This window comes from Pogona vitticeps, chromosome 14 (assembly GCF_051106095.1).
Source record: "Pogona vitticeps strain Pit_001003342236 chromosome 14, PviZW2.1, whole genome shotgun sequence".
NCBI classification, from domain to species: Eukaryota; Metazoa; Chordata; class Lepidosauria; order Squamata; family Agamidae; genus Pogona; species Pogona vitticeps.
The window spans coordinates 17440802-17467161 of record NC_135796.1 but is presented as its reverse complement, the minus strand read 5'-3'; the positions used below and the strand labels follow the sequence as shown (position 1 = coordinate 17467161).

The 26360-nt window shown below is 42.1% G+C and overlaps 1 protein-coding gene across 2 annotated transcripts; it reads right to left on the bottom strand.

Annotated features, from left to right (window-relative positions):
* Positions 1-812: 812 nt before the first annotated feature.
* Positions 813-25800, bottom strand: VPS37B (VPS37B subunit of ESCRT-I). Of its 2 annotated transcripts, none has more exons than XM_020802625.3 (4): positions 25548-25800; positions 6503-6674; positions 5034-5116; positions 813-3207 (listed from the first exon to the last, which is right to left on the bottom strand). In XM_020802625.3, the coding sequence occupies exons 1-4, from the start codon at positions 25650-25652 to the stop codon at positions 2713-2715; spliced, it is 855 nt and encodes a 284-aa protein (XP_020658284.3). In that variant the 5' UTR covers positions 25653-25800; the 3' UTR covers positions 813-2712. The 2 variants fall into 2 exon arrangements, with proteins under 2 accessions (XP_020658284.3, XP_072839216.2); XM_072983115.2 differs by lacking the exon at positions 25548-25800 and adding an exon at positions 15835-17156.
* Positions 25801-26360: the final 560 nt, after the last annotated feature.

Below are 26360 nucleotides of genomic sequence, written 5' to 3'. Positions count from 1 at the left end.
AAGCGGGAGATCAGTTCACACAGCCACCTCCGACTAATCTGAAGCTCCCGGCTTTTGGCAGCCATCCTGCCTTCCAAATGGGGGACGTTGGGGTTATCTTGTTCCAAAAAATTGTGAGCAGACTCCAAGAGGAAAGCGGCAAGATCACCTCTGAGCGCAGAGACACGCGGACCCTGATTTCTGACAAATCAACCATCACCAAATGTTCCCTTTTCTTCATTTAGAAGAAAAATATGGCTTAAAGAAAGTGCTGTTCAGGGTGAAGGGGCTTGTATTTCGTTCTTATTCTTTCAATTTAATGAAACACAGAGATAAGAAGAACATAACTATGATGCAAGAGAGGTTCCCTGTGGCTGAACAGTCACAAACTGGCAAAAGCATAATTCTAATCATCACAAAAACGAGTGCCAGTTGTAGGCTGGGAAAAGCTGTCACACAAAAAAGGAGAGGGATGAAAGAAATCGGGGGGGGGGATGATTTATGCATACAAAAGGGTAACTTGGCAAGTATGGATTGCTGTTTAAAAGGGAGGTGGAAGACCTGCAGCCGTCACAGCCTGAAACGTCTTCGGTAAAAAAGCCAAGCAGGCTAATCATCACACTCTGCGCCAAGGGCTTCTCACATCTGGAATGCAGAGCAGGAGAAACACTCTTCTTGTTAAAACCTGACGAAACATTTCTTCGGAAAGGCAAGCTGCCTGCTTCATGGGTTTAAGGAAGCTGCTTGCTTACACCACTTAAGCTTTACATTCTTCATGTTCAAGATACATTAGAAAAGTTCCTTACTCTCCCCGTTTCAAAAGATTGATCTTAATGGGAAAATGCTGAAAATCAGCTTGATGGGTGCTTCCTTACCACAAATGGGAAACAGTCCCACACAGAATTAAGCAGGTTAGCCAAAACATTAATCTTCTTCCTACAGCTGCGGTTTTGCAACTTCATGGACCCCACACCTAAATCTGGACTCTGCTTATCCACTGGAACAGAGTTCAAAGTCAGAGATTTCAAGACCATTTTTTCTGCCTGGGGGTGGGTGGGCCGGCAAAGACCAAGATGGTATAACATCAACCACCACTTTGCAAACTGCATTCATCAGCTCAGAGTGTAAGAACTCCGTCATTTAAGCGAAGAAGCAAAGCGATCAGTTAAAACCAAGTTCTAAAATCTGTGATCTTACCATCTTCAGGAACAGCTGCTCTTCCAGAACAGAACAGCATAGGTGGCTGAAGTCCAGAACATAATATTCTCAATGCAATACTCTCTGAGGACACCACCTTAATCCATTTAAATGCAACACTGCCCAAACAAAGCATCATGATCCACTTAAATGCAACCATTGTCAAACTCGCACCTTATAAGAGAGACCCGAATGAAAAAGGTATATTATTTGGTAGAATACAAGGCAATTCCTCTTGATTGCTGAAGACAGAAATCCGTTATTTTAACCTGGATCTTGCTTTTAAGAAAAGACAAAAAAAATCATAGCCTTGTAGAAAACAAGCCATCCATGGCAGATGGTGTGATGAATGGCTTTTTCACCAGTGGTACAGAAACATGAGGAGTAGGGTAGTCATCACGCACGCTCCCACAGATACAAACAGGGCTCAACACATAGTGGCTGAAATCCAGCAGCCAGTTACAATGAGAGGATGCCCTCTGAATCAATGGAACGTAGAGAGTTGACTTTCCAAATCCCCACTGATTCAATGGGCCTCCTCTAGTTGCATGGCTACTTCTACATGCCAGTCCATGTCATTATGACTTCTTCAGCACAGAAAAGAATTTTAGAAGAGGTTTCACACAGTGGTGGTAGGATTCAGGGGAGAAGGAACTTGGACAGACGTTTTACGGTGCAATTAAAAAGATGATGGCCACACACAGGAAAGGGAGGCTGTGGGAAGTGATCCAACAGCCCAAATTGCATATTACTGGTCACAATCAAGAGCAGGGAAATCATTTTTCATTCATTACTTATTTCTGGAAATCCTGAGGCTTTCTAGAGGGCAGCATGGTTAAAGAAGTCGACCTCGCCTTACTAGGGTGGATGTACGTAGTTAGGTACGTCTGTACAAACAAAGGCAAGGATCCCCCTGCACTGGCAGCAAGTCAATGAAATGAACAGGATGACATCAGCATTGGAAAGAGACATGCCCTCACATCAACTGCTAACAAAATGGTTAGCCAACTTTGAACTACAAAAATAATAATAATAATAAACACAGTTTATGCATCAAGTCAGCATCTATTGCCAGCTGGCCCTTTTCAATGCGGGTTCATAGTGAGAATGCATATGGAACAGCTTCTGTCGAGATATCAGAACGGCGAGTCTTCTGTAGAATTAGCCTGAAGTCTCTCATTCCCCATTAACGAGTTAAATGAAATAAGCTCCTCGGAAGTGGGAGGTGTTCCACATGGACTGAAATCTCCTCTTATGAGTTAGACAGCCTTGATGAACAATTAGAAATGTTTCACCTAATTTATACAATTCAACTGTCCCCGTTCAGCTCTTCCCCTTTTTAAAAGGAAAACTAAGAAAATCATAGTAAACCCCTCCAAAATGATGTTGGCACACCAGTTTCCAGCCTGAATTTTTTTTTTCTACTTTACGCACAATGCACAGTAGATTTGCCACAATTTAGGCTGTCTCCAGGGTTCTGGAATTTTTAAAAATGGTCAGCACCAATACACAAGAGGCAGGACACGATGGGCATCTTCAATGTAGAATAAAGCCGGGATTTGGCGGAAGGCGAGATGGTGGTCTTTGGGGCAGCGCTGGTGGGTACTGCTGTGCAAACGGCGTTGGGTATCCTGGCTGGGGCATTTGACTCGGAGGTGGAATTCCTGTTCTCGGAGGAAGGGGAGGGTACAGAACGCCTGAATATGGGAGGGCGGGCGTCGCGCTCCTTGCCGCTGTGAAGGGGGTCGGGAAGCGCCCGGCTGGGACTGCGGACACTGCAGGCGGCGGAGGTGGGTTGCGGCGGGGCATAACAGAAGGAGGGGCATTTGCCTCTGAAGTCTGAAGTGCTGGTGTGGTGTCGGAGGCCCTGGGCTGAGGCGGCACCGGGAGGAGCCTCGGACCCTTCAGCACCATTTCTTGGAGTTTTTCAATTTTCACACGCCGCAGGTGGGCCAGTTTCCTTTGGTTCTGATACTCATCAATGAAGGAGTCCAGGGGGATTTCACCATCCAGAAACTTCTCAGCCATATTCTGCCGCAAACAGTGAATGAACATTAAAAAAGGGGTGACGTTTGGACGTGCAAACCCTGTTTCTAACCTCTGATCCTAGCTATCACCTTTCTTTTTTTTTTACTGCCGAAAAGTAAAAGGAAATCTGTTTGGAAGGTGAGATTGGCTTGCATCAGGGCAGACAAAGGTATCGGCTGCTTGGCCCTGAATCCTAAGAGCTGGGAAGGCTGGATAGGGCTTAGCATCACCTACTGTAATTTACAGCAGAATATCAAGATTTCACAGAGAGGTTTCCCATACCCCAAGCATCAAAGAACTTTTAACAAGAGACATGTTGCTCATGCCACTAAGCTGCGAAATTTGCTACTCGTATTGGTCCTGCAGCAGAACGTCAGCATTTTTTTGCAACATTTATTTATTTATTTATTTATTCAACTTGCATATCATAATATTTAGATCACTGTTGCCAAAGTAGTTCACTGTTCCCAAAGGTCATGGTGGCATGATCCTAAGAGATGTGAAGAAATTCCACTGAGGATTTTTTTTTTCAAGCTTAAACAAGAGTTTCTAAAAAATTTAAAAGTGGGCATGACGCCCAAACATTAAGGAATCACTGACTTAGCAGATACATTACCAGTTCTTTCCAAGTGCATACCTATGTCATCCCTAAGCCTCAAGATTCCCTTCTAACACAACAATTCTATGATTCTATAAAACCTAAAATAACTTCCCCGTTTGCTAGAGAAAGGAATGTGCCTTGACGTCATTTTCCAAATGGCCAGCCAAGCTAATCATAGGCCACAGGCTATGTTGACTCAGAGAGTAATAACAGAAAAGTCCACTGGCAACCAGCAAATTCATAGTAAGCCTAAAGCCAAGACAGGCTATTCATCCTGGCAAAGAAATGCTTTCCATCAATCACTTTAACACAGAGAATGCATATCTAACATAATGTGTGGGCATGTATTCCATGCAATGATTTGCCTGCCCGGATTGAAATCCTCCCCCAGAACACTTTTCCTCTCCCATTTTCCTCTACACTCCTATGTTCTCTTTTTATTTTCACACACAGAAATTATTAACAGTTTTTGGTTTGATTTCTAGTTTTGGATGTGGTCTGAGATTGGACACTGCCTCCCCCGCTCCCTCCCTGATTTGAATCTTTATCAGACACTGTCCATATGTTTGTAACCATAACTACTAAGAGCTTTGGATTCTTAATTTAAAGAGTCTCAGGGTGGTTTATTCACCATTTTTACATTGTCTTTCTGCCAAGTACACAGTGTTCAAGACGACTTACACAATTGCTTTACGGGAACCACATCAACAGTTCTGGATGTATGCAAAACACTTCCCTCGCACACTATGCCAGAAATGACCAGCTGCTCTGGATTCATCAATTAAGTTAAAACACACAAGGAATTTTCTCCCTTTTCACTTCGAGTTGCTGAAGGAAAAGGCCCACCAAAGCATGTTACTGGCCCAGTGAATTGCATGGCATTGATCAAAAGCAGGAGTGAGTTATCTCCTAGGGTTCGGGGGTCAAAAAGAATACTTCTTTGGTCCACATCAGCCCTGGCTCTGGGGAAACATGGAAAGAGGACCTCCCTTACAACCAAGGTGAACCACAACTTAAGTGACGCTGTCAAGACAGGAATATGCAAGCAAGCTGGTTACGATTTTGTGGGCCAATAGTGCAAATGTTGTCAATGAAGTTTATGGGCTGATGGAACAGAAGCACTGAGCATGAAAGACTGTCATGTGTACCCTTATAGTAAGAAGAGGTCCTTCAAGGTCCCAGATGGACTTGAGCTAACAACTCAGTTTTATGAGATTACTCAGCTTACCTCAGTATCTTCTTCAATCTTAGCCCCTTCTGCTTGGAGGAGTGCTAAAAGTGTTTCCAAGGAAGCATTGCTGGATTGTCTGTCTATAAAAACAGAAAAAGTCATAGAATCAGCAAAGTCACAAGACTGAGAAACACTGCAGGTGGAGCATTACTTTCCTCATGTGCTCCTACAAAATTCTAGCCAACAGCCAAGAAAAAGGTTGTAACACTAAATTTACAGTCTATAGAAATGATACAAGCCACAGTACGAGTGCAAGACTTACAAAGTCAAACTGTGTTCAGTGTCTGAATTGCACAAAGTATCTGGAAGTCCTGTTTCAAATCTCACCTTAGTCACAAAAACACAGAGACATCAAAAAAACTGCTCAGCCTCAGCTACCGCCCTGATCCCTGAAGTATAGGGAGAATAATACTAACCTCTCACAATGAACACTGAGATGAATGTAAAAAGGGCCTGGAAAATTCCAGAGTGCTATACAAATAGTTGGTTTTATTATTACTGCACAATTCAACCCAGAGAACATTTCATGGCCTGGCAAGAAAACCTGGTAATCTTCCAAATGTATTGTAGTTCCCGGTGATCTCCAGGGAAGGGATAGGAAACACGTTATGGGTAACACATCTGCTTTTATCAGAGTTTATTTTCCAATTGCAGCACCTGTTCCCACAAGCAGCAGCCATGTTTATGTCTGCAGCTTTTTTTTTAAAGCGGCTTTACTTAAACTTTAGCAATGACTAGGACTCCCATCCATTTAAAGATACCTTAACCAGCTAAGTAATTGTTAAATGTTTAGTTGGTCTGCATAAATCTGTACATGACAGCTTTGAATAACAAAGCACTTTTTAAAAAAATACTAAGTCTTGCAGCAAATATGATTTTAGGAGAGGAGTTTCCCCTTTCTCTCTTAGATAGAAGAGACTATCTCGACGGAACTGCTCTCCATCTACCAGCTTTTAATTATGAGTATTTCAAATGTTTAAAGAACTACTGCTAAATTAATCAGGATACCTTTCAACTCATTTATACTATTTTAATCACATCATCTAATTGATTAAGCAACTAAATGTGACAGCGCTAGTTACTGCTATTTATGCTGGCTCAGCAGCACTTGTATAAATCTGCTCCAGGGGATATGAATTAGGTGGTTCCCTGAACCTGTTGTGGTGCACCCACAGTCTAAGCAATGTTAAATAAAATAAGACATCTCCTATTTCTAATGGAAGGTCCCACTTCCCAGATGACTTTCAAACTGGGAAATGCTTCTTAAAGTCAGAAGTAACTATATGTCACATAGAAAGGTTGGGCCAGCCCACACTTCTTTGCAGGTAGCGTAATCCCCATTTATAGGATTTAAAAAAATCAGAATCCATGTGTCAGGCAGAGCTATATTGCTGTCTGCTCTGCCAGAGACTTCAGAGAAGAAGAAAGAGGAAGGGAGGGACCCACAGCCAGCAGAAGAACATTACCAAGCTTGGTCTTCTTTATCTGATGTGATTCGAAGAGAACCTGCAGCTCTTGATACTTCTGTATCAGGGTGGCCTTCAGAGCATCGAGCTTCGGCTGGTACAAAAGGTTGCCTTCTGCAAGGCTACGGTTGCTGGCGAGAGTCATGTCCTTGCTAAGCTGAACGTTTTGGGCCTGTGAAAGAAAGAAGAGAAAAGTTAAATGGGCAGTAGATGCTAACAGATTCCCACTGGTGAGTAAATACCACCTAAGACTTCCACTGGTGAGTAAACACCAGCTGATTCCCACTTCTCATCCTGAAATGTAATTTACTAGCAACTGCTCTGCAGCAATGAGAGATGAGCTACAACATACAGTAGCTGTTTTCCTTCCCAAATGGTCTCCATTCCAGCTGGCCTTGACAAGAACTTTGCAACTTCAAGAACTAATGCCCAGGTCCAAATCTCTCATGGACACCCCACCCACCCACCTTTCTGTTTCCTCTTTATTAGATTATAAGATTCTGGGCAGAGATTACTTTACTTTCAATTTAGGGACAATTTTATTTTTTAATCTCTGTGGAGCAGCTCGGCCAGTTAGGAACTACTTCACAAGCTGAGATGAACCAATGGCTTGTCTGGCTTGAGAGACTGGGAATTTCAAGCTGCTATCAAGCAGTTCCAGAACCTGCTAATTAGCAGAAGAAAGGAGGTAATGCTGTAAGTATTATCTGCCTCACGGAGAAACAGAGGCCTAAATCCAATTGCTAGTCTCAATTAGAGTATACCTACTGATTTGTAGGGTCCCTTCCAGCTCCACAGTTATAAGCGTATTATTATTAACTGATAACTCTGTCTCTGAGTCACAATTTATGTAAATCCCACTGATGTAATCATTTCAACAAGAAACACAAAACAAAACAAAAACAAAAAAGAGACACTGTGGCACCTTAAAGACTAACTGCTATAGGCATATGTGCTCAAGGAGTATGCTCTAATCATTGAATCAGTTGGAATTATCAACTGGATTCAGGCTGAAAACACCTGAATATGTAACCAGAATATTCCAAATGAAAGAAGCCAAAATTATCAGCTTCAAAATATAAATCTATTATTTTAATGTGCTGAGATAGTAGCAGAAGTACACAAGGGGAAAAAAAGAGATGCAATTTTCAAGATATGTTTTGAAAACTAAAACTTACAGGGTAAACTAGCTTGACAGTGTCTCATATGAGACCTCATAATGAGATCTGAAGATCAAAGGGGAAATTGTAAGATCTGAACTCTGTTATTCAGCGGGAAAGAACAGCAGGATACTGTTTCCCCTAATGGGATAGGAGAACAAGGCTCCCGTTTCCTTGATTATACGAATCTGATAAAGAGGGCTTTATTGCATTCATTGGTTACTGTGAAATATGGTGTTCTCAGAAAAGAGTAGCATCTTTCTTTGTTGACACACACTTCCTTCCTGCTAATAAACACACTACACATACTATTTTGCCAGTCATTCAAGGCAGCATGGATGTTTAATCCAGCCAGTTGCTCTAACTCTAGCTCTCCTACCTATGCGGCTATGGGAGTTGTAGTCCAACATACAGAAGGGGAAGCTAGTTTTAGAAATGGCTTAACAACTGAATAAATATAATACAAAAAGGATTTCAGGCAAAGCGAGAATACAAGCAAATTCAGGGAGTGACCATTCCCTAAATGTTCCACTTGGAGCCAGTAAAAGACTAATAGTAAATGATTCACCTTGCCCCAGGCCAACCTCTTCAAGCAGCACTGTATACTCAGTGCTCTGCTGAATCATTGTTTCTTTAGTCAGATCCCAGACTACGACATTGTCCACTTTGTCAGGAAAAGGCAACTTGTGCCCATTAATGATTCCTGACAAGGTATTCACCCAGCTCCCTTCTCTTCCGATCAGCCTCCAAGTAGAGAGGCCACTGGAAGTTCCATGACTGCCAAAGGGCTGGACATGGTTGGAAACAGAGATGCTGGTCAAACAGAGCCTTTCTGTATTCTACACAAGCTTTTTTTTTTTTACATCACTGGGTTCTCGTGGGATCATCTACTTAAAGGATAAGGCGTGTCCACCACACACATCATCTCTTAACCAACTACCATGTACCGTCTACAAGACAGCAAGCCGGTGCATGGCTGCGCAAACGTGTTCTGTACCTCAAACCTAATTCTTTTCATGTGACACATTGTTCAGCTCTAAGCCTTCCCATGTAATTTTAATTTTTTTTCTATCTCTGCCACCCATTTTTACACTCAAAGCATAGTTTATATACTGTACATACACATGTCATTACTTTTTCACCCACTCTTGGCTACATTTCTTATATTATGCAAGAACAGTAAACTAATTTCTAGACATTTAGCTCTGAGAAGCCAACATACAGCTTAGTGTGTAAACTTTAATACAGTATTTCCATTCTCCCCAGCAGATAGCAGGTATGTTTTTTTAAGGCCAGCAAATACAGCACTACTGCTTTATACCATAAATCAATAAAACCAGACTATTCCTGACAGTAGCTTTTCTGTAACATGGGAGCAACAAATAAAAAGTTGCTATTTTGTTTCCAAACTAACTGCCTTAAGAGTTAAAAGAATGAAACATACAGTTTGCGAGAGTCTGACCTAGAAGGCAAATTAAGATGAGTAGCTACTGTTACATAACAGCACTGATGTTACCTGTCTGTCATGGGTTTGGAGGGAAAGTTCCATCCTATGGAGAGTGGAAGGCGGGACATCAGGAGGAGGGGCTGTACTGTATATAAATGTGAAACCTGTGTGGTGAGAGAGACACACTGAGACACTGTGAGAGACACTGGGTGTGACGAAGCAGCAGCTGGGAAGAAGAAGCTGTTGTGGGAGTCTGTGTGTCAGACAGGGTACTTCTGTGTGTCAGAGTACCAACCTGATAGGTTCAGGTGTCTGTTGGTTAGCCAGAACTGATAGGTTCAGGGTCTGTGCTTCAAGTTAAGGGTTCTGGGTGAACCAAACTGTATGTTTGTATGAGTGAAACTAAGCCACGTTACTTTATCTTATTCACCTGATTGTTTATTTTTCCCTGTGTGTATTTAAATAAACCTTAATCTTTATTTGTTTAAAAATCCATCCCTGGTCTGTGTGACTTCTTATAGGGAATGGTTGGTGGCAGCTTAGTGTAACTGTGTGACATATCCCAGTAGGTCTGGGTTTGTCACATTGATTGGTGTCCAGCGTGTGGGATACGACTGGTCCAGTTGTCCAGTGGTCCAGCAAAGCCTTGGCAAGTGTGCCCAGAGCAAGGGGGGTCTAGTCAGGGACAGTCTGAGGCGCGTAGGTAATCTTCTAGGTGTACCTCACGGGGAGGTGCGCTAGTAGAAGAACGTGCCAACTGGGGAGACTTAGATTAAGGTGCTCTGAGGCAGCCTAGTTTTGGCGGGAAAAAGCTGAGGCAAAACTGCGTAGTAACAGTGAGCTAGCTTGCCAGCTGAGAGGCCCAGCAGAGGGGGGTAGGCTCTGACTCGATACTGTTGCAAGTTAGTGCTGAAGAACAGCAGTCTCTAGGGAAAGCTGGTTCTGAGGCAAGAAGGAAAAAAGTGGTCGTTTTATTTTGAGGCTTGACTTTTTAAAGCAGCCTGTTCTGAGGGGGGGATTATGCCCTTGACTCGAAGCCAAGTAGCAGACATGAGTGAAGTGAAAGACCCCCAGAATGACCAAGGTTCTGAGGATGAATTTGGCTCAGTGCAGGGTGACAGCACAGGAGAGCAGAACCCAGAACTCAGAAAATTGCTCATAATCCAACAGCATGAACTGAGGATGAGGCAATTTGAAATGGAGGAAAGGGAAAGAGAAGAAAGATTAGAGAGAGAGAGAATGGAGAGAGAAGAAAGAATGGAGAGAGAGAAAATGGCGTTTGAATTAAGAAAACTGGAACTGATGAACCAGAACAATAATAACAATAGGGATTCTGAGGGAGGCCAATTGTCTAAGGCTGACCTGAAGAAATTCCCTGTGTACCACAAGGGAGATTGTCCTGAGGTGTTCTTTTCCTTAGTGGAAAGAGCGTTTGTGGACTTCTCAGTGAGGGAAACTGAGAAGATGACCATCATGCGGTCTTTAATCAGTGGTAGCCTGGCTGAGGTTTATGCCGAGATGCCTGAGGAACTGATGAAAGATTTTGCAGAGTTTAAAAAACTGGTGTTTGCCAGACATGGGATAAATGCCGAGCAGCTGAGACAAAGATTCAGGTCCCTCACCAAAAAACCAGAACAAACTTTTACCCAAGTGGGGGCCCAATTGGTGAGGCTGCTTGAGAAATGGCTATCGCAGGAGGGAACAGAGACCTATGAGCAGCTTAAAGACTTGATAGCACTGGAACAGTTCTATTCAGTCCTGCATGGGGAATTGAAATTCCAGGTGAGGGAGAGGAAACCGAAATCTGTGGCAGCAGCCGCAGAGATCGCAGATTTTATTTCCCAAATAAGAAAGCCCTTGGGTGAGGGGAAATCTGTAGGTAAACCCAAAGAAACCTACAGCAAGTACTCTCAGGGACCAGGGAAAAGCCAGCAAGGGGGAGGGGCCCATGGTGAAGGGAAGCCCTCAGACATGAAACCAAGACCTCAGATTGTGGAGGGAAAACCAAAACAAGATGAGAGAGAATCAAAATACACCAGAAAATGCTATTTCTGTCAGGGAAAGGGTCATCTAATCTCAGAGTGTGAGAAATTAAAGCAGCTAAAAGGAATGGTGCCTCAGGAGTCTAGTGGGACCAAGCCAAAAGCTGTGTTCTGTGTCCAGAAAGAGCAAGGCTCAGTGTCACTGAGGGAGCCTGTTGCCATGGCTACTCAGTCTGGAACAGCTACCTATGCTGATCAGGCTGAGGAAAATGGTCCTCTTATAGAGGTAAAGCGCTGCTTGCTGGTGAAAACAGATTCTCAGTTGTTTGAGACAGCCGGGGTGGACGTGGGAATACTTGACCGTCAGTATAGGGGGCTGCGGGACACTTGTTCCCAGGTGACCCTGTGCCATCCAGATATTATTCCTAGGGAGCTTATAATCCCAAATGAGAGCATGAAGGTGGCAGGGATTGAGGGGCAGGTAATCTCTCTGCCAGTAGCAGAGGTACCTGTCAACTTTCAAGGCTGGAGGGGAGTTTGGCGGCTAGCGATTTCATCGACTCTGCCAGCAGCCGTGCTCGTGGGAAATGACCTGGCTGAACATGTGAAACGGGTGCTAGTGATTACACGCTCACAAGCCACCACAGGGACAGTTCAGGGGGATAATGATGAGCCAGAGACGGAAGCAGAGGGGAGTTCAGAAGCTGTGGTGGAAACCTTAACCACAGACAGCAGATTTGGACAGGAGCAAAAGGCAGACGCCACTCTCCAAAAGTGTTTTGAACAGGTGACTGACGCCCAGCTAACACCTGAAACCCCAGTGAGATTTCTGGAGGAAAAGGGGATTTTATATAGAGAGACCCTGAGGAACATCTCAAAAGGGGGAGATGGGATCAGAAGTCAGCTGGTGGTACCTGAAAAGTATCGCCCCATGATCTTACAAAGGGGTCACTCTGACATGTCTGCTGCACACTTAGGGGTGAAAGGGCCCCTTGACTTGATCAGGCAAGATTGGGAGCAGATCACCCAGGATGACCCACAAGACGTTGTGACATACATAGACACCTTGATGAATGACCTAAGGAGAAATCTAGAGCTGGCAGCAGAAAACCTGCAAGCTCAGAAGGTCAGACAGAAAACATGGTATGACCACAAAGCTAGAGAGAGGCACTTTGACCCAGGGGAGGAAGTGCTTTGGCTTAGGCCCTGCAGAGAGAATAAACTGCAGCTCAAATGGGCAGGACCATATAGGGTCATTTCCAAGATGTCAGACCTGAACTACCTTATAGAGCAGGAGGAGAACCAAGCAAGGAGGGTGGTTCATGTGAATGCCCTAAAACCCTACTACAGAGGGGAACAGAGGGTTTTATTCGCGATAAAAGCAGCTGAGAGTGAGGAAGCGGAATTACCCTTCTGGGAGGGTAGAGGGGAAGTAAAATACAACCCAGAGGAGGTAAAGATCAGTCCTGCACTCACCCAAGACCAGCAGCAAGAACTGAAAATGCTGCTTAGTAAATATCAACAGGTGTTTTCCAACAAGCCGGGGATAGTGAAGGGAGTGATGCATCGGATCCACACAGGGGATGCACCCCCGCAGGCAGTATCCCCATACCGAGTAACGGGACCCTATAGGGACAAGGTGCGGAAGGAGCTGGACGAGATGCTGAGGGAGAACATAATCGTCCCCTCTTCTAGTCCTTGGTCCTCTCCGATAGTCCTTGTGGACAAGCCTGATGGGAGCATTAGGTTTTGTGTCGATTACAGGAAATTAAACCGTGTAACCACTCCTGATGCCTACCCAATGCCCAGGCTAGACAACCTGATTGAAACCATAGGGGGTTGTCGGTTCATCTCATCATTGGACCTGGTAAAGGGATATTGGCAATTAAGAATTGATCCCAGGGATCAAGAAAAGACTGCCTTTTGCAGCCCTTTTGGTCTCTATGAGTTTCGAGTCCTGAGCTTTGGTCTCAGAAATGCACCAGCCACATTCCAAAGGCTGATGGACCAGACCTTGGCAGGGCTCAGTGACTTTACAGTGGCCTACATTGACGACATAGGGATCTTCAGTAATACCTGGGAAGATCACCTGATACACCTGGAGTTAGTGCTGCAGAGGTTAAGTGCAGCAGGGCTAACAGTAAAGGCCAGCAAGTGTCAGCTGGGTAGCCCAGAAATAAAATACTTGGGTCACATGGTAGGGGGAGGAATGATAAAACCCCTGGAGGCCAAAATAGAAGCTGTTCGTGATTGGCCTAGACCCAACACCAAGAAAAAGGTCAAATCATTTCTTGGGTTGGTGGGCTACTACAGAAAGTTCATCCCGAGGTTTAGCGAGATTGCGGCTCCGCTGACCGATCTGACGAGGAAGAAGGCTGATGACCGCATCCCGTGGACCAGCGACTGTGAGGCGGCGTTCCAGAGGTTGAAGGAGGCGTTAATCAACTATCCAGTCCTGCGTGCTCCAGACTTCGACCGGGAGTTCATCATCTACACCGATGCGTCTAACAGCGGGGTAGGAGCAGTTCTGTGCCAGGAGGATGAGAATGGTGACCAGCATCCAGTGTCCTACCTGAGTAGGAAACTTCAAAAAGGTGAGAGACATTTGGCAACCGTGGAGAAGGAGTGTTTGGCCATAGTCTACGCGATCCAGAAGGCCAAGCCTTACATCTGGGGAAGACATTTTATTCTGTGTACTGACCATTCACCATTGCAATGGTTAAAGACAATGAAAACCCACAATAGCAAACTTATGAGGTGGGCTTTAAACCTACAGGACTATGACTTTGAAGTGAAGGTGGTCAGAGGGTCAGTGAACTGTGTTGCTGACGCCTTATCAAGAAGACCTGAAGATTGAAGACGGCGAAAGAACATGGACTATATGTGTATATATAATGATGACAAAAAGTAAAATGTACTTGTTTTTGAATTGGTTTGTATGAATAAAGGTAAATTGATGTAATGTAGATGGTAAATGTTTAAATGCCTAATTGAAATGTTTAACTTAGAATGTAAGTATAAGTGAGTATAATATAGTATGTATAACTGTTGTTGTGTATTTTATACAGGTTGTTTTTTTGGTGAAAAGCACGTTAGCTTTCCCCCTACAAAACAACTTATAAAGAGGGGAGGTGTTACATAACAGCACTGATGTTACCTGTCTGTCATGGGTTTGGAGGGAAAGTTCCATCCTATGGAGAGTGGAAGGCGGGACATCAGGAGGAGGGGCTGTACTGTATATAAATGTGAAACCTGTGTGGTGAGAGAGACACACTGAGACACTGTGAGAGACACTGGGTGTGACGAAGCAGCAGCTGGGAAGAAGAAGCTGTTGTGGGAGTCTGTGTGTCAGACAGGGTACTTCTGTGTGTCAGAGTACCAACCTGATAGGTTCAGGTGTCTGTTGGTTAGCCAGAACTGATAGGTTCAGGGTCTGTGCTTCAAGTTAAGGGTTCTGGGTGAACCAAACTGTATGTTTGTATGAGTGAAACTAAGCCACGTTACTTTATCTTATTCACCTGATTGTTTATTTTTCCCTGTGTGTATTTAAATAAACCTTAATCTTTATTTGTTTAAAAATCCATCCCTGGTCTGTGTGACTTCTTATAGGGAATGGTTGGTGGCAGCTTAGTGTAACTGTGTGGCAGATCCCAGTAGGTCTGGGTTTGTCACAGCTACTATTTAACACCACCTCAATCTTTAGGACAACAAGCAAACCATCAGTTGTGTATCACTCTCTTGTACAGTATAAGAACATGTGAAGGCTCAAAGGTAAAAGGTTGCCAAGAGCACAGCAGAAAATTTTCTTCCCTATCTTTATCAGCAAGACACTTGGTCAGGAACGTGTCTGTTACAGTTACTTTGGTTGGAAGCATTTCATTTTCAAACCAAATAGATATTCAAGTTAATTCTGATTGTATTGATGTGAAGGGCAAGCACTACCATAGAATAAATAAAATTTATTTATTCCCAGCAACATCTGAAGTGGTACAATCCACAAAGAACGGTGTTGCGGTAATGGCAAGTTCATGAACACTACAGCCTAGAAGACAATCTTTCTCCAAACTCTACTTGGGATATGTTTCCATTTACACATAGCCAGAAGATTTAGATAAACTAACATCAGATTAAAAGGCATAAACATAAATGGAAATAAATGCGTCTTAACTATGCTTTGAAAAATAAACTAAAATCAAGATTTACTTAACATATTTTTGCAAGCACTATTCTTTTAAAAGGCTGAATCTCTGAAAAGTGGCAATGGATAACTGTTCCAGCTGCACAGTTTGCACCTCACGAATAACTTATCTTTTCCAATTTACAGAGCTCAAATGTTGTTTGCTTCTTTTTGGATGAAGTGAACAATAACATCAACCCATGCATAACAGAACAAATCTGTAATTCACTTGGTTCAACAACTCACTCTTGGCTGAAATTCTAGAATTTTACCCATGATGCTAAGTTAGTCTATAATATTCATTTATTATAAGACTCTTGTATTCAAGACAAGCACACAGAAAGCAAGGCTAGGGGGAAAAACAGTGCACAAAGGCAGTCTGTATGAAGGCACAATTCAAGCAGACGAGTTAATAAGCAGACCAGAACGCCCCACAAATATTACAGCTCCCAGCTGCACTCCCCATTCAAAGCATTTATGTAGCACTACAGGGCACTTATAAGTCACTATTGTATTCTGAAAGGCTCAGGAAGATCATATTCATTAACTCCATACTCTTTACTTACACATAGTAAATGTTTAATATTTATATTCCACTTTTCTTCCACTTTTGTGTAGGACAACTAGAGCAGTCCATAAGAAGAAGACACAACAAAATCCTCTTTCAACTTCATGGTGGGTTGGGCAACTGAAAAGGCAGGAAACAAATTTAACTAATGCACCAATAAACTGTCCGCCCTACAGCTAAAACTGGACTGTAAGACCCAGCATCTTTCCTCAACTGAGCAAGCTGGATGAGACTAAGACAAGATGTTTTCGTCCAACAACATCTAGAGTAGAGGATCACAACTGTCTAGCTGCTTATTATAATGCTCACCCCTGTCTATGATTACGCACAGGCTGTAACTAAGAAAGACAAGCTACAACACAACTGCATTGTCTAGTTATGACTGGTTCTCAAGGAACTGATGACTGAGATGAACTCACCAGCTCAGAGTCCATCCTCTTAGTCACTACCCTAAACACAGTCATACCACGAGGCCAGAGATAGCCACCCTTGCAGGCCAAACATGGCAAACTGGATATGCAATAATGAGGAATGTCAGTCAAAACCAAGAAACAAACCAACAAAAATATGTGAAATAGTTTTTACAATATACAGAATATCAGCTGCTGTCTCCTTCCAAATTTCAAAAGCAACGGCTTTTTTAAAAGGAGAGCCCAAATATAGGTGACATAAGCCTGTCCACAACACAGCAAGCTTCAGAGAGAGGACTATACTTTAAAGCAGCCAGAGACCCGCAGCTTTCTCTTCTTTAACTCTTATGGAATTACTTCACTACTTTCATTTCTCTGCTTTAAACTTCTGCCTATAATACTGAAACCTGCAAACCTGGGCCCTTCTAGAACACAAAGACTTTCACATTTCAGGTCACAGTCACTGATTTCGAGTTCCTCTCACCCTTGGCAGATTTTTGGGTTTTGAGGGTTTATTTGCATAATCCAAGGGTAAGACGAAACTGATGTGGATTGATGTTACAGTACATTGTTGCAGTGAGCTGTAATTAGCAGTAACATGAGAAGACATACAGAAACCTGGTTGTGACGCTGCATACTAGGATACGTAAAACTTACAGTCAACACCACTCTTTATCAAGAGAGCAAAAATATTCCAAAACCTATCCCACGATTTAACATTCCTATCTTTGTATTAACATCTTCACTTCTGTTGTTGCCTGAAACAAAATCAGGGAAAATGAGAGAATGGTTAGACGGTTTAGAGATCATCCATTTTAAACAAAAGGATTCAAGAATAAACTCCCAGATATTCTTGTAAGAAGCCTCACTCTGAACTTTTTCTAAACAGAAAAGAAAACACTGCTCTCATTTAGGGGCCTAGTAATGTTCTGTTTAAGCTCTGGTAACAACATCCACGCCGTGGGGGTTAGAGGGAAAGATTAAGCACACCAGAAGAAGCAGCCTGGGCAAACCATGAAGAAACTACATAGGGCATGCAACATGTCCTGTGATTCAAAACGTAGCTGGGATATAGCAGGGCTAAACCTACAAATGCAGCCAAACCAAGACAAGCAAATTTGCCTGACACTAATAACAATTCCTTAAAAACAGCCAAAGAGCAAGAAAACAGAACAGATAAGGTTTAGTGTGACCAGCAACAAGACCATTTCAAGACAAAGGTTGTTTTGAGTGGGAAAACTTGTGTTTTTTCCACTCAGCAAGGAAACCTCACCCTGGAAAGCACAGTACCAAGGCTGACTGGACCACCTAAATCTGACGATGCAGGGCTATGAGAAACGTAGGCAGCCGGTCTATCTGCAATTTTCAACTTCCGTTAATGAGTTACAAGTCCTACCTATCTATCAGTGGGAAGTGGAATTAAAAATAGGACAAGTGCAGAGGCCAACTGGGAATATTCCAACTTCCTTTCTGATATGGGCCCTTTAAGGCAGCTACCCTGTCTGCATTCAGAGTTGCTTCAGAACTCTTTGTAATAGAAAATAAAATAGTTTAAGAAAACTGCCTCTTTTTCTTTCTTCCTGGAAACAGAGATTCAAAGTATTTTTTTAAAAAACCAATTATATGTGCTCAGATAGGAGGCTTAGAGCTATTTTAGAGTACAGTACAATGGAAATCTTGGTATTTTTACTGCAGGTCCTGATTAGGTAATAGCTTTGTTGAGACAGCTAGCAGCTGCAAAGCTGCACTTCCTTTTCTGCTTCAAGCAAAGTTGATGGCAAAGTGGGGGAAGTGATGTATGTGAAACAACAGTTTTTCCTACCATAAAGCTACACAATAACTCCCAAAGTGGTTTATATTAAAGATTTGCCAAGCTGAGTTGTGGGAAACAGTGCTGGTCCGAAGGGAAAGACCACAAATACTTTCTGAAATAAGATATCTGAAATGAGATTAATCCAAACTCCTCACCACAGTCTGGCAAATCCAGTTATAATCATGATCTTGCTTTGGCAGATGCTACAGGAAGGACTTCTGTCAGCATTTCACTTAATTATTCTTTAAATCAGGGGATTCACAAATGATTCAACTTTCTCTTGGGATAACAGCTGTTTAATATTAATCCTGATATATGATTTCAGAGATCAGCATCTCCTACCCAAATTACCGAGTTGTACATTGTGCTCTCATGCTTGCACATGATAGGAAACAAAGCAAAACAGCTGGAGAAACCACAATGAAATATGAAATGTTAGTCATCCTTAACCATCCTAAACTGGGGCTTTTCATCCCAAAGTTTATCTCCTGCAACACTATTCTCAGCCTTTGAAATCCAGTCACACCAGGTTGGGACAACATCCTGTATTCTTTTGGCTGTGAGCTTTTGTAGAGTAACTGCACACACGATGAAAACAGGCCTTTTGTACACTCAAGAGCCGTGTGTAGAAGACAGAATTCCAACAAGCAGCAATTCTTGCCCCTTGTGACGGGCTATGTCCACCAAGCCACCTACTTTATGCAATTAAAAGGTACGTATCTGCTTCTACCTTATCACCCAAAAGGGAAAAACAGGATAATGGGCAAATATTTAAAAAGGGTGTGGACAATGAGCTTGAAAAAGCTAGAGAATTTGATTCTCATGCAGTTCTGCGAGTTCTAGATGCAAAAATCCACAGTCGTGTTATTCAACAGTGTGAAGTCCCTTATCTTGTTTGCAAACAGAACACATCCTCGTTTTCCCTTCCTTTTCCAGTTAAGACATTTGAATTCCCTATATAGAAGGAAAAAACGACCTTTGTTCACAGAGTGCAAAGAGAAAATCTCTGCTTATGAAACCAAATACTTTATAATCTGTTGCATCAAATTTTTATTCAAAAAGAATATGATTTTATGTAAAAAAAAAACCCTGCTTCAAATAATAATTGATCAGACAAGAAAATCTACTCAATATATGCAGTGGGCAACCTTACATAGATTCCTTCTCCCGCTTTATATCTGGCATTAGAACTGTCTTACCAACCTTTTGATCTATTTGCAGATTTGTGAGAATCATGTATGAACTTTGAAAAATAAAAATGTATCATCATTACTTTAGGAACAGGAGCTGTTTGCAGGTCCTTTGCACACTACAAAGTACAGTACTGATGAGAAACCTAGGAAAACTATGCAAGTTTCTGTTATCAGCCTTCCCGTATCTCATGTTCCTTTTCAGAATTGTTTGACTGGAGCTCCTGTCATTCCCTACAAGACTCTTACACTCAAGTAACAAATTATTTTCTCTTGAATGTAACTAAGGAAGAGATTTCTTTTAAATTACAGAAATGGATTTAAATGTTCTGTTGCCTAAGACCGAGTTACTGTACGCTTCACATCACTGGAACCTTCCTTTGTCATGTTTCATTAATAATATACTTGTACTTGTGTTGCTCCCCTCCTGATTTTTTTTCTTCCAATTATTCTGAGCATTATTTTGAAAGTGACCTTTCCATCCCCTCCCCACCCACCCCTTTTCTTTAGCCCAATTTGTAATTAAAGCTCAATATTCCTACAAGCCAAGCCATTTTGCCAGGCATACTAAGCCACCCATGAAACTTTTTGACAAGCCCTTGTGTGTTAAATTTGTCATAGCAAACACAAACAAAAACAAAGGATCCTGTAGTACTTTATTCATTTCATTATTTATTTATTTATTTAGCTTCTAGACCACCCGACTTAGTGAAATACTACTCAACGTGCTTTACATGATTAAGCAAAACATGCAGACTAAAATAAAAATGAAATAATGCACAGATAATAGCACAGACAAATAAAAACTTCACAGACTTAGCAGTGTATAGGTGGGTGCCAACTTTCTCATGCACACGACATAGTTTGCTATACTAAACTATTTTGATCTCCCCTTTTCCACCAGTTGATTGCTCATACAGTTCTTATCTTATGGCCCATTCTAGGAAAGTCTCAACAATATTTTGTGCAGTGAGGGATTATCATTACACTAAGATGAGAGAACAGAAGCTCTTATTTGCTAAAATAAAGACTGTTCCTAATTAGCTCACCACGAGAGGGAAGGGAAAACCCAGTCTGTAGTTAAAGGCATGTTTAATTAGTAGCCTTAAAGCCTAATTTTATGTTGGCAAAAGGGAACATGACCACATTCATAGCAGGGCTGGTGAAAAGTATGGTAGAGCCAAGGAATCCAGGCATCTATTAGTTTGTGGTGGGTTCTTTCCCTGCTCACAGCAGTTTGCAAAAACACAAAAGACGAACTCAAATTCACTTTTATTACTGTTTCCTTGAAAATAAGACCTAACCTGAAAATAAACGCTAGTATGATTTTTCAGGATGCTCCTAATATAAGCCATACCCCAAAAATAAGCCCCAGTTAAGTGAAACCCTGCCCTCCACCACTGTGTAGCAACCAGAGGAAGATGACAGGACTGTATTTGAATAAATGCTGATTGGTGCACATGAAAAGAAAAACATCCCCTGAAAATAAGCCCTAATGCGTTTTTGGAGCAAAAATTGATATAAGATCCTGTCTTATTTTCCAGGAAACACGGTAGTAAAATTGTTAATGTCTGGATCTCACATTACACAGACCATATTTTTAATGTCTCTGTTTTATAAAATTGGATGGCTATGTACAGTATTTCAAAGTTCTGTAACAGTACAGGTAAAAGCTCTCAGGGCACCTCCTACAATTTTGACCATCTGGTACATGTATTTTTCAGACAGTAAGGGAGGAAAATTCCAAGCTTTGCATGAATGCATGTACAGAAAACTATGACACTGATATTCTAAACCTTCCCGGGGGGGGGGGGGGGACAACAATGAATGAAGTAATGCCTATACTTCTGATGCAAAGGTACCTTCCAGCAAGCCACTCTTACAACCTACTGATAATTGTGAAAGCAAATGGTTTAAAAAAAGAACAATCTATGGCTTATGTTCTGCAACTCCACAACCACTTCAAGTAATTTATGGAAAGATGAACTAACATAGCAGCGGGGGGGACACAGCAATTTGTTTCAGAACTGGTTGGCAAATAATTTAAAAAGTAGACTTCCACCTTCCAGAAAGGTGACACCTTTCTGGTTTTTCTTTCATGGAAAAATTATCATTTAAAAATAAATAGGTTCTATGTTCTTTGGATCTGTTGAATTAATTTTTTTTAGAAGCAGTAAGCTAGCTATCCAAATTGTTCAGTAAATTAGCCACTTATTTATTTTAGGATCTGTTCTAAAAAACTTCACTTAAATCATAAGCTGACCAACTGGGAAGAGGTTTTGGTAGGGAGAAAACTGTGGTGGGTAGCGTGCGGGAGCTGGAATGTTGCTGGAAAGAAAAAGGAATAGTTTGATAACAAAAAGCCTCAACTTTCAAAGACTTCCTCACAAAGCCTTGAATTCCACTTCTACTGGCATGGCGTGAGAAATAGATGGCACATGAAGGACAACCCACTGATCTAATTTCAGAAACCCACTTGCCCTCTTGCCTCAAAAATCTGCTTGGCGTCTCTGTATAATGTTAGCAAAAAATAAATGGGGGTGGGTGGGAAGAGAGGAAAAGGGCAGAATATTGCAACACACTGCAAAAAACTGTTCATACGGATGCATTTTAGCACATATGCATGTATATGGGCAGCATATAACTTTAAATAAATAAATAAATAAATATGAGCACTTCTGATCGTGGAAAAGCTTCAAGTTTGCAGTTAGAGGGAGTGGAGACTCTTGTGGTGCTTCATTTAATCAAACTATTCAAGGCTGGCCATTTCTTGGCTGCCTGCCTTGAGGCTTCTAAAATCTGATATTGGTACTGACTGGAATCTGAAATATCTGTACATATCCCAGAGGCATAGCCGACACTTAAAAGGCTTCCAAGACCATTTATAGCCACACAATTTCTACTACTGCAAAATGAATATGCTTCCCCTTCCAGCACCCTACATGCAGCCTGAAAACGACCAAAGTCAGTGATAAGCATTTCCACAGCTGCTAGAACTGTCAAGTGGCGCTTGACATAAGATGATTTGGTGTGAACTGTACATGGCCAGGATTTTAATCATCCTGAGGCATGTCACTTCTTTTTTCTTTATGTGCAACACTTCTGAAAAAAAATGGATAGTGGCCAATAAACTAAAGGGCAAACATATATAAACGGTGAATTCTCTCTGAAATTTATTCCCGAGAACTCGATTTGTTTCATCCCAGTTTGGCCTGCATGCAGATCTAATAAATCAACACATCTGGCTGCAAAAGGAGCCAAATAGCAGTCCTTCTTTAAGACACTTGTTTTTTATTTTTACTTGAAGCAAGAACTATGAACAGACTGCTTCATTCTGCTCTAAGGTTCTTTAAAGCCTTGGAACAAGAAGAGCATTATCAGAAAGCCTGATAAAGTCTAAGCTACAGTGGGAATGTCTATAGCAAGCACAATTACTTTTCAGACCCGTTGGTTGCCTGGGCGTTCTGCCTGCTGATAGGCTGGCTTTTAGGTTCTGTACTAGTTAGTTACCAAGGCATGACTACAGTGCCTTCTTCCCCCCCCCCCCCTTTATGAATTCCAGCCAACAAAAGAGCACACAGCTAAGCAACAGAGATTTCTAAAGACTCAGAAAACTTTTATTTGAACGGTGGATGTACTAAAATTCAGAAACCAAATAATTCAGGAGTAGGTGGAAGGGAAAATTTGACGCTACTTTACCCTTAACAGCACAGAAATGCTGGGAAGAAAACAGAACGGAAGAGGTGACAAATCACAAGTTGGAAATGTGGGGTTTCATTAATTAGCAATGCTTACATTTGCTAAATCTGAGGAGGTGTGAAAGTGTAGAAGCACTGTTTTTTTTGTCTCCAAGGAGTTGAAAGGGGAGTAACTTTTAATGGGAAAGAGCAACTTCAGTCACTAACTTCTTCCATGTGCCTATGGTTCCAAATACAAGGAAGTGCACAGAAGAAATTTCTGCAAATGCTCTTGACCTCAAAGTCAACTCCACAAACAAGTTGGAGCAGTCACTTTTGACACTAAAAGAAGCAACAAGAGCAGTGCTTAAATTAAAGTTGGGTGGGAGGTCTAGTCCCCTTCATCTTTTACAGCATTCTCTATTAGCTGTTATTACTGAAGAGACAATAGCTATTAATACTAGCAGGGCTAAAGTTAGGCAATTCACAAAATAAAGCCTGTAAGTATTATTAAGGGCACATATTCCATGCTTTGAGCACAGGAGCAGGGGCAAAGAAAGACAATGCACTGTGTCTGCCACTGAAGCAAGCTGGAATTAACAACAAATTCAAGCTACTCCCCATGGGACAGTTACCAGATGCCTTCCTGTTAAGGGAGTGTCCCTTATGTCAAGCTCACTACAGCTCCACAAAGCGATGACAGTTGCCTCCCTTTCAAAACCCCATCCTGTTCTACAAGACATAAACCACACAGCTTGTTAGCTCTCACTTTTGACATTTTGATCAGGGCACGTCAGAACCTACAGAGAGAAACAGCATTAACACCTATCTGCCAACTAAGGGTTCCTTAAACTGAATGGAAAAACTAGAAGCAAAAACAAGCAAGCCACCATGTATATTTTTATTCACAAACCGTTTCATTTTCATGTGCTCAGGAGGCAGGTTTGTGGGAAGCTGCCAAATCTCTGCTTCTCCCCCACCTTCATCACCTACCCACGCAAAAGCAGATGATTCTAAACTAGCAGATTGCAGTGACACTAGTCATACTAGCCTAGAATAACACTTCCCACTGGACTCCATAGCAGGGCAGCTGCAAGAATTGATGCTACTAAATTGGGCCGGGGGGGGGGGGATCACTGTATTTCAAATAGAACAACTATTTTGAAGATGAATGTCCTAAACAGAGATATAACCTGCTCCCAGAAAGGCTTTAACACCTCTTCACACCCGTCTCCCACCCCCCTGGGTAACAGGGCAGTCACTGAGAAAAATCCTTCAAGTTCTCCCTAGGGAAAAAAAAGGCAAATAAATAAGAATAACTGGGGAAATTAACATGATTTTTTCTTTTTTGCTCCGCTTAAACAAAGAGCTGCCAACTAGACCCATCCACCCCACTTTCTATTAGGCCAAACTGGTTCAGTAACAATGCCCATTTACTTGAGGTTAAGACTGAGAAAAACCTCCAAGGTTTAATATTAAACCACACATTATGGGAACACAATAAGGGACCGCTTAATAGGAAATATTCGAAATTACATTGCCGGAGGGGTCCAAGCCTGCAATCCTGCTGGCATATACAGTACTTGCAAAATTATCCCCACTATCCTACTTCCGAGTAAACCAACTAACACTCAAATAGTTCACACCACCAGGGGTCTTATTTCTTGTTTTACTCCCAAAACCTGTCCATGTTTCAATACTTTCCCCACACTTTCGGACAAAGGGACAGGAAAACGTCTAGCGCAGGAAAATACCAAGAATATCAGATACAGTGTTTTGCTTTGTTTTGAAATGCATTTCGTGGTTTTCCTGTCACGCTTTTAAGCAAAGTGTTTCCCGAAAGCAACTCTAGTTTGTGATTTACTGCAATGCCATCACAGTAAACATTTTTAGAATGAATATTTTAATGTATTTTTTTAAAATATTGAGAGGCAACACCAACACCCAAGACTTATTAAATTAACTCACATTATATATATATATATATATATATATATATATATATATATATATATATATATATATATATATATATATATATATATATATATATATATATATATATATATATATATATATATATATATATATATATATATATATATATATATATATATATATATATCGTCTTTAAGGTGCCATTACGAGTTTTTTTCCGCCTTTTATTTGCTTTTACTTTTATTCATTGAGTTTTTACCCATGAAAACATATATAAAAAAACAGTTTGTCTTTAAGTTGCCACCATGGTTTTTTTTTTTGTCTTTAAAAAAAAACTGCTTTTATTTTTATTCACTGAGTTTTTACTTATAAACGCCGGCACAGACTCACACAAACTCCTTCCACAACTTAACTAATCCTCCTTAATGCCAATATTAATAAAAGCAGTTGTGTGTGGGGGGGGAAGAGTGGGCGAGAAAGAAGAAGAAGGAGAAGGAAATAAATACTGTACTTTGTTAAGCGCTGGTTTCCTAGGAAACAGAAATGAGGGCTGGCGAGGGGGGGAAACATTTTTTTAAAAAACAAGAACATTGTTTAACGTTTAACTTTTCCAGGCCTTCCCCCCCCCCTTATTAAGAAAAAAAAGGCTAATTTCTCTCCTCCTCCCTCTCCCAATTTTTTACCTCCTCCATCTCGAGAGCCATATTCTGGAGCTGCTCCTCGTCCTCCAGCAGCTCGTTCAGCTGGTGGAGGCTCAGGCCCTCCAGCCGCCTCACGTCCACCGCCATGGCGGGCGAAGGGAACCGGCCTTCCCGGGAAGCGAGCGACCGACCGACCCTTTCCTTCCTTCCTTCGCCTCAGAATCGCCTCAGCCAGAAGCCGCGCGCGCGGCCCCTCCTGAGGCGGCAGCAGGCTCTTCCCGAACCCCTCCCTGCCGCTGCCGCGCCTGCGCCTGCGCCGCTGCTCTTCCCAAACCACTCCCGCCGCTCCTTCCCTTTCTTCGGAGGGTAACTGCCAGGTAAAGGGAGCCGAGGAAGGAGGAGGGAGAAAGTGGGCGGAGCTTCTGGAGACGTCAACGCGCCATTGGTGGGTTTTCACCCTCCTCCCTGCTCTGCTGCGCCGCCGTGCTGCAAGTCACGCGGGGAGAAGCGCGCGCGCGCGGGGGGGGAGTGGCCGAAATGAGGCGGGAAACGGAGGGGCGGGGCTAGAGTGGGTTTCTGAGAATAAATTACAGTATTTATTATTATTATTATTATTATTATTATTATTATTATTATTATTATTATTATTATTATTATTATTATTATTATTATTATTATTATTATTAACAACTCCCGACCTATAATAGTCGTGGGGGGAAAATCGGGAAACAACCCCCCAAAAGTCGAAGGGGAAAATACCCCAATAAAGTCGGGGGGGGGGGGAAACACAACACCAGGGGGGAAAAGTCGGGGTGGGGGGGTGGGGGAACGCAGGAAGGAACCCGTTGTGTACAT

Coding starts and splice junctions, on each gene's coding strand:
- VPS37B (XM_020802625.3), bottom strand. CDS start 25,652: ATGGCGGTGGACGTGAGGCGGCTGGAGGGCCTGAGCCTCCACCAGCTG. Junction 6,675..25,547: donor TGGCTCTCGAGATGGAGGAG/GTAAAAAATTGG, acceptor TTTCTTTCACAG/GCCCAAAACGTTCAGCTTAG. Junction 3,208..5,033: donor AGATTGAAGAAGATACTGAG/GTAAGCTGAGTA, acceptor TGTTTGCGGCAG/AATATGGCTGAGAAGTTTCT.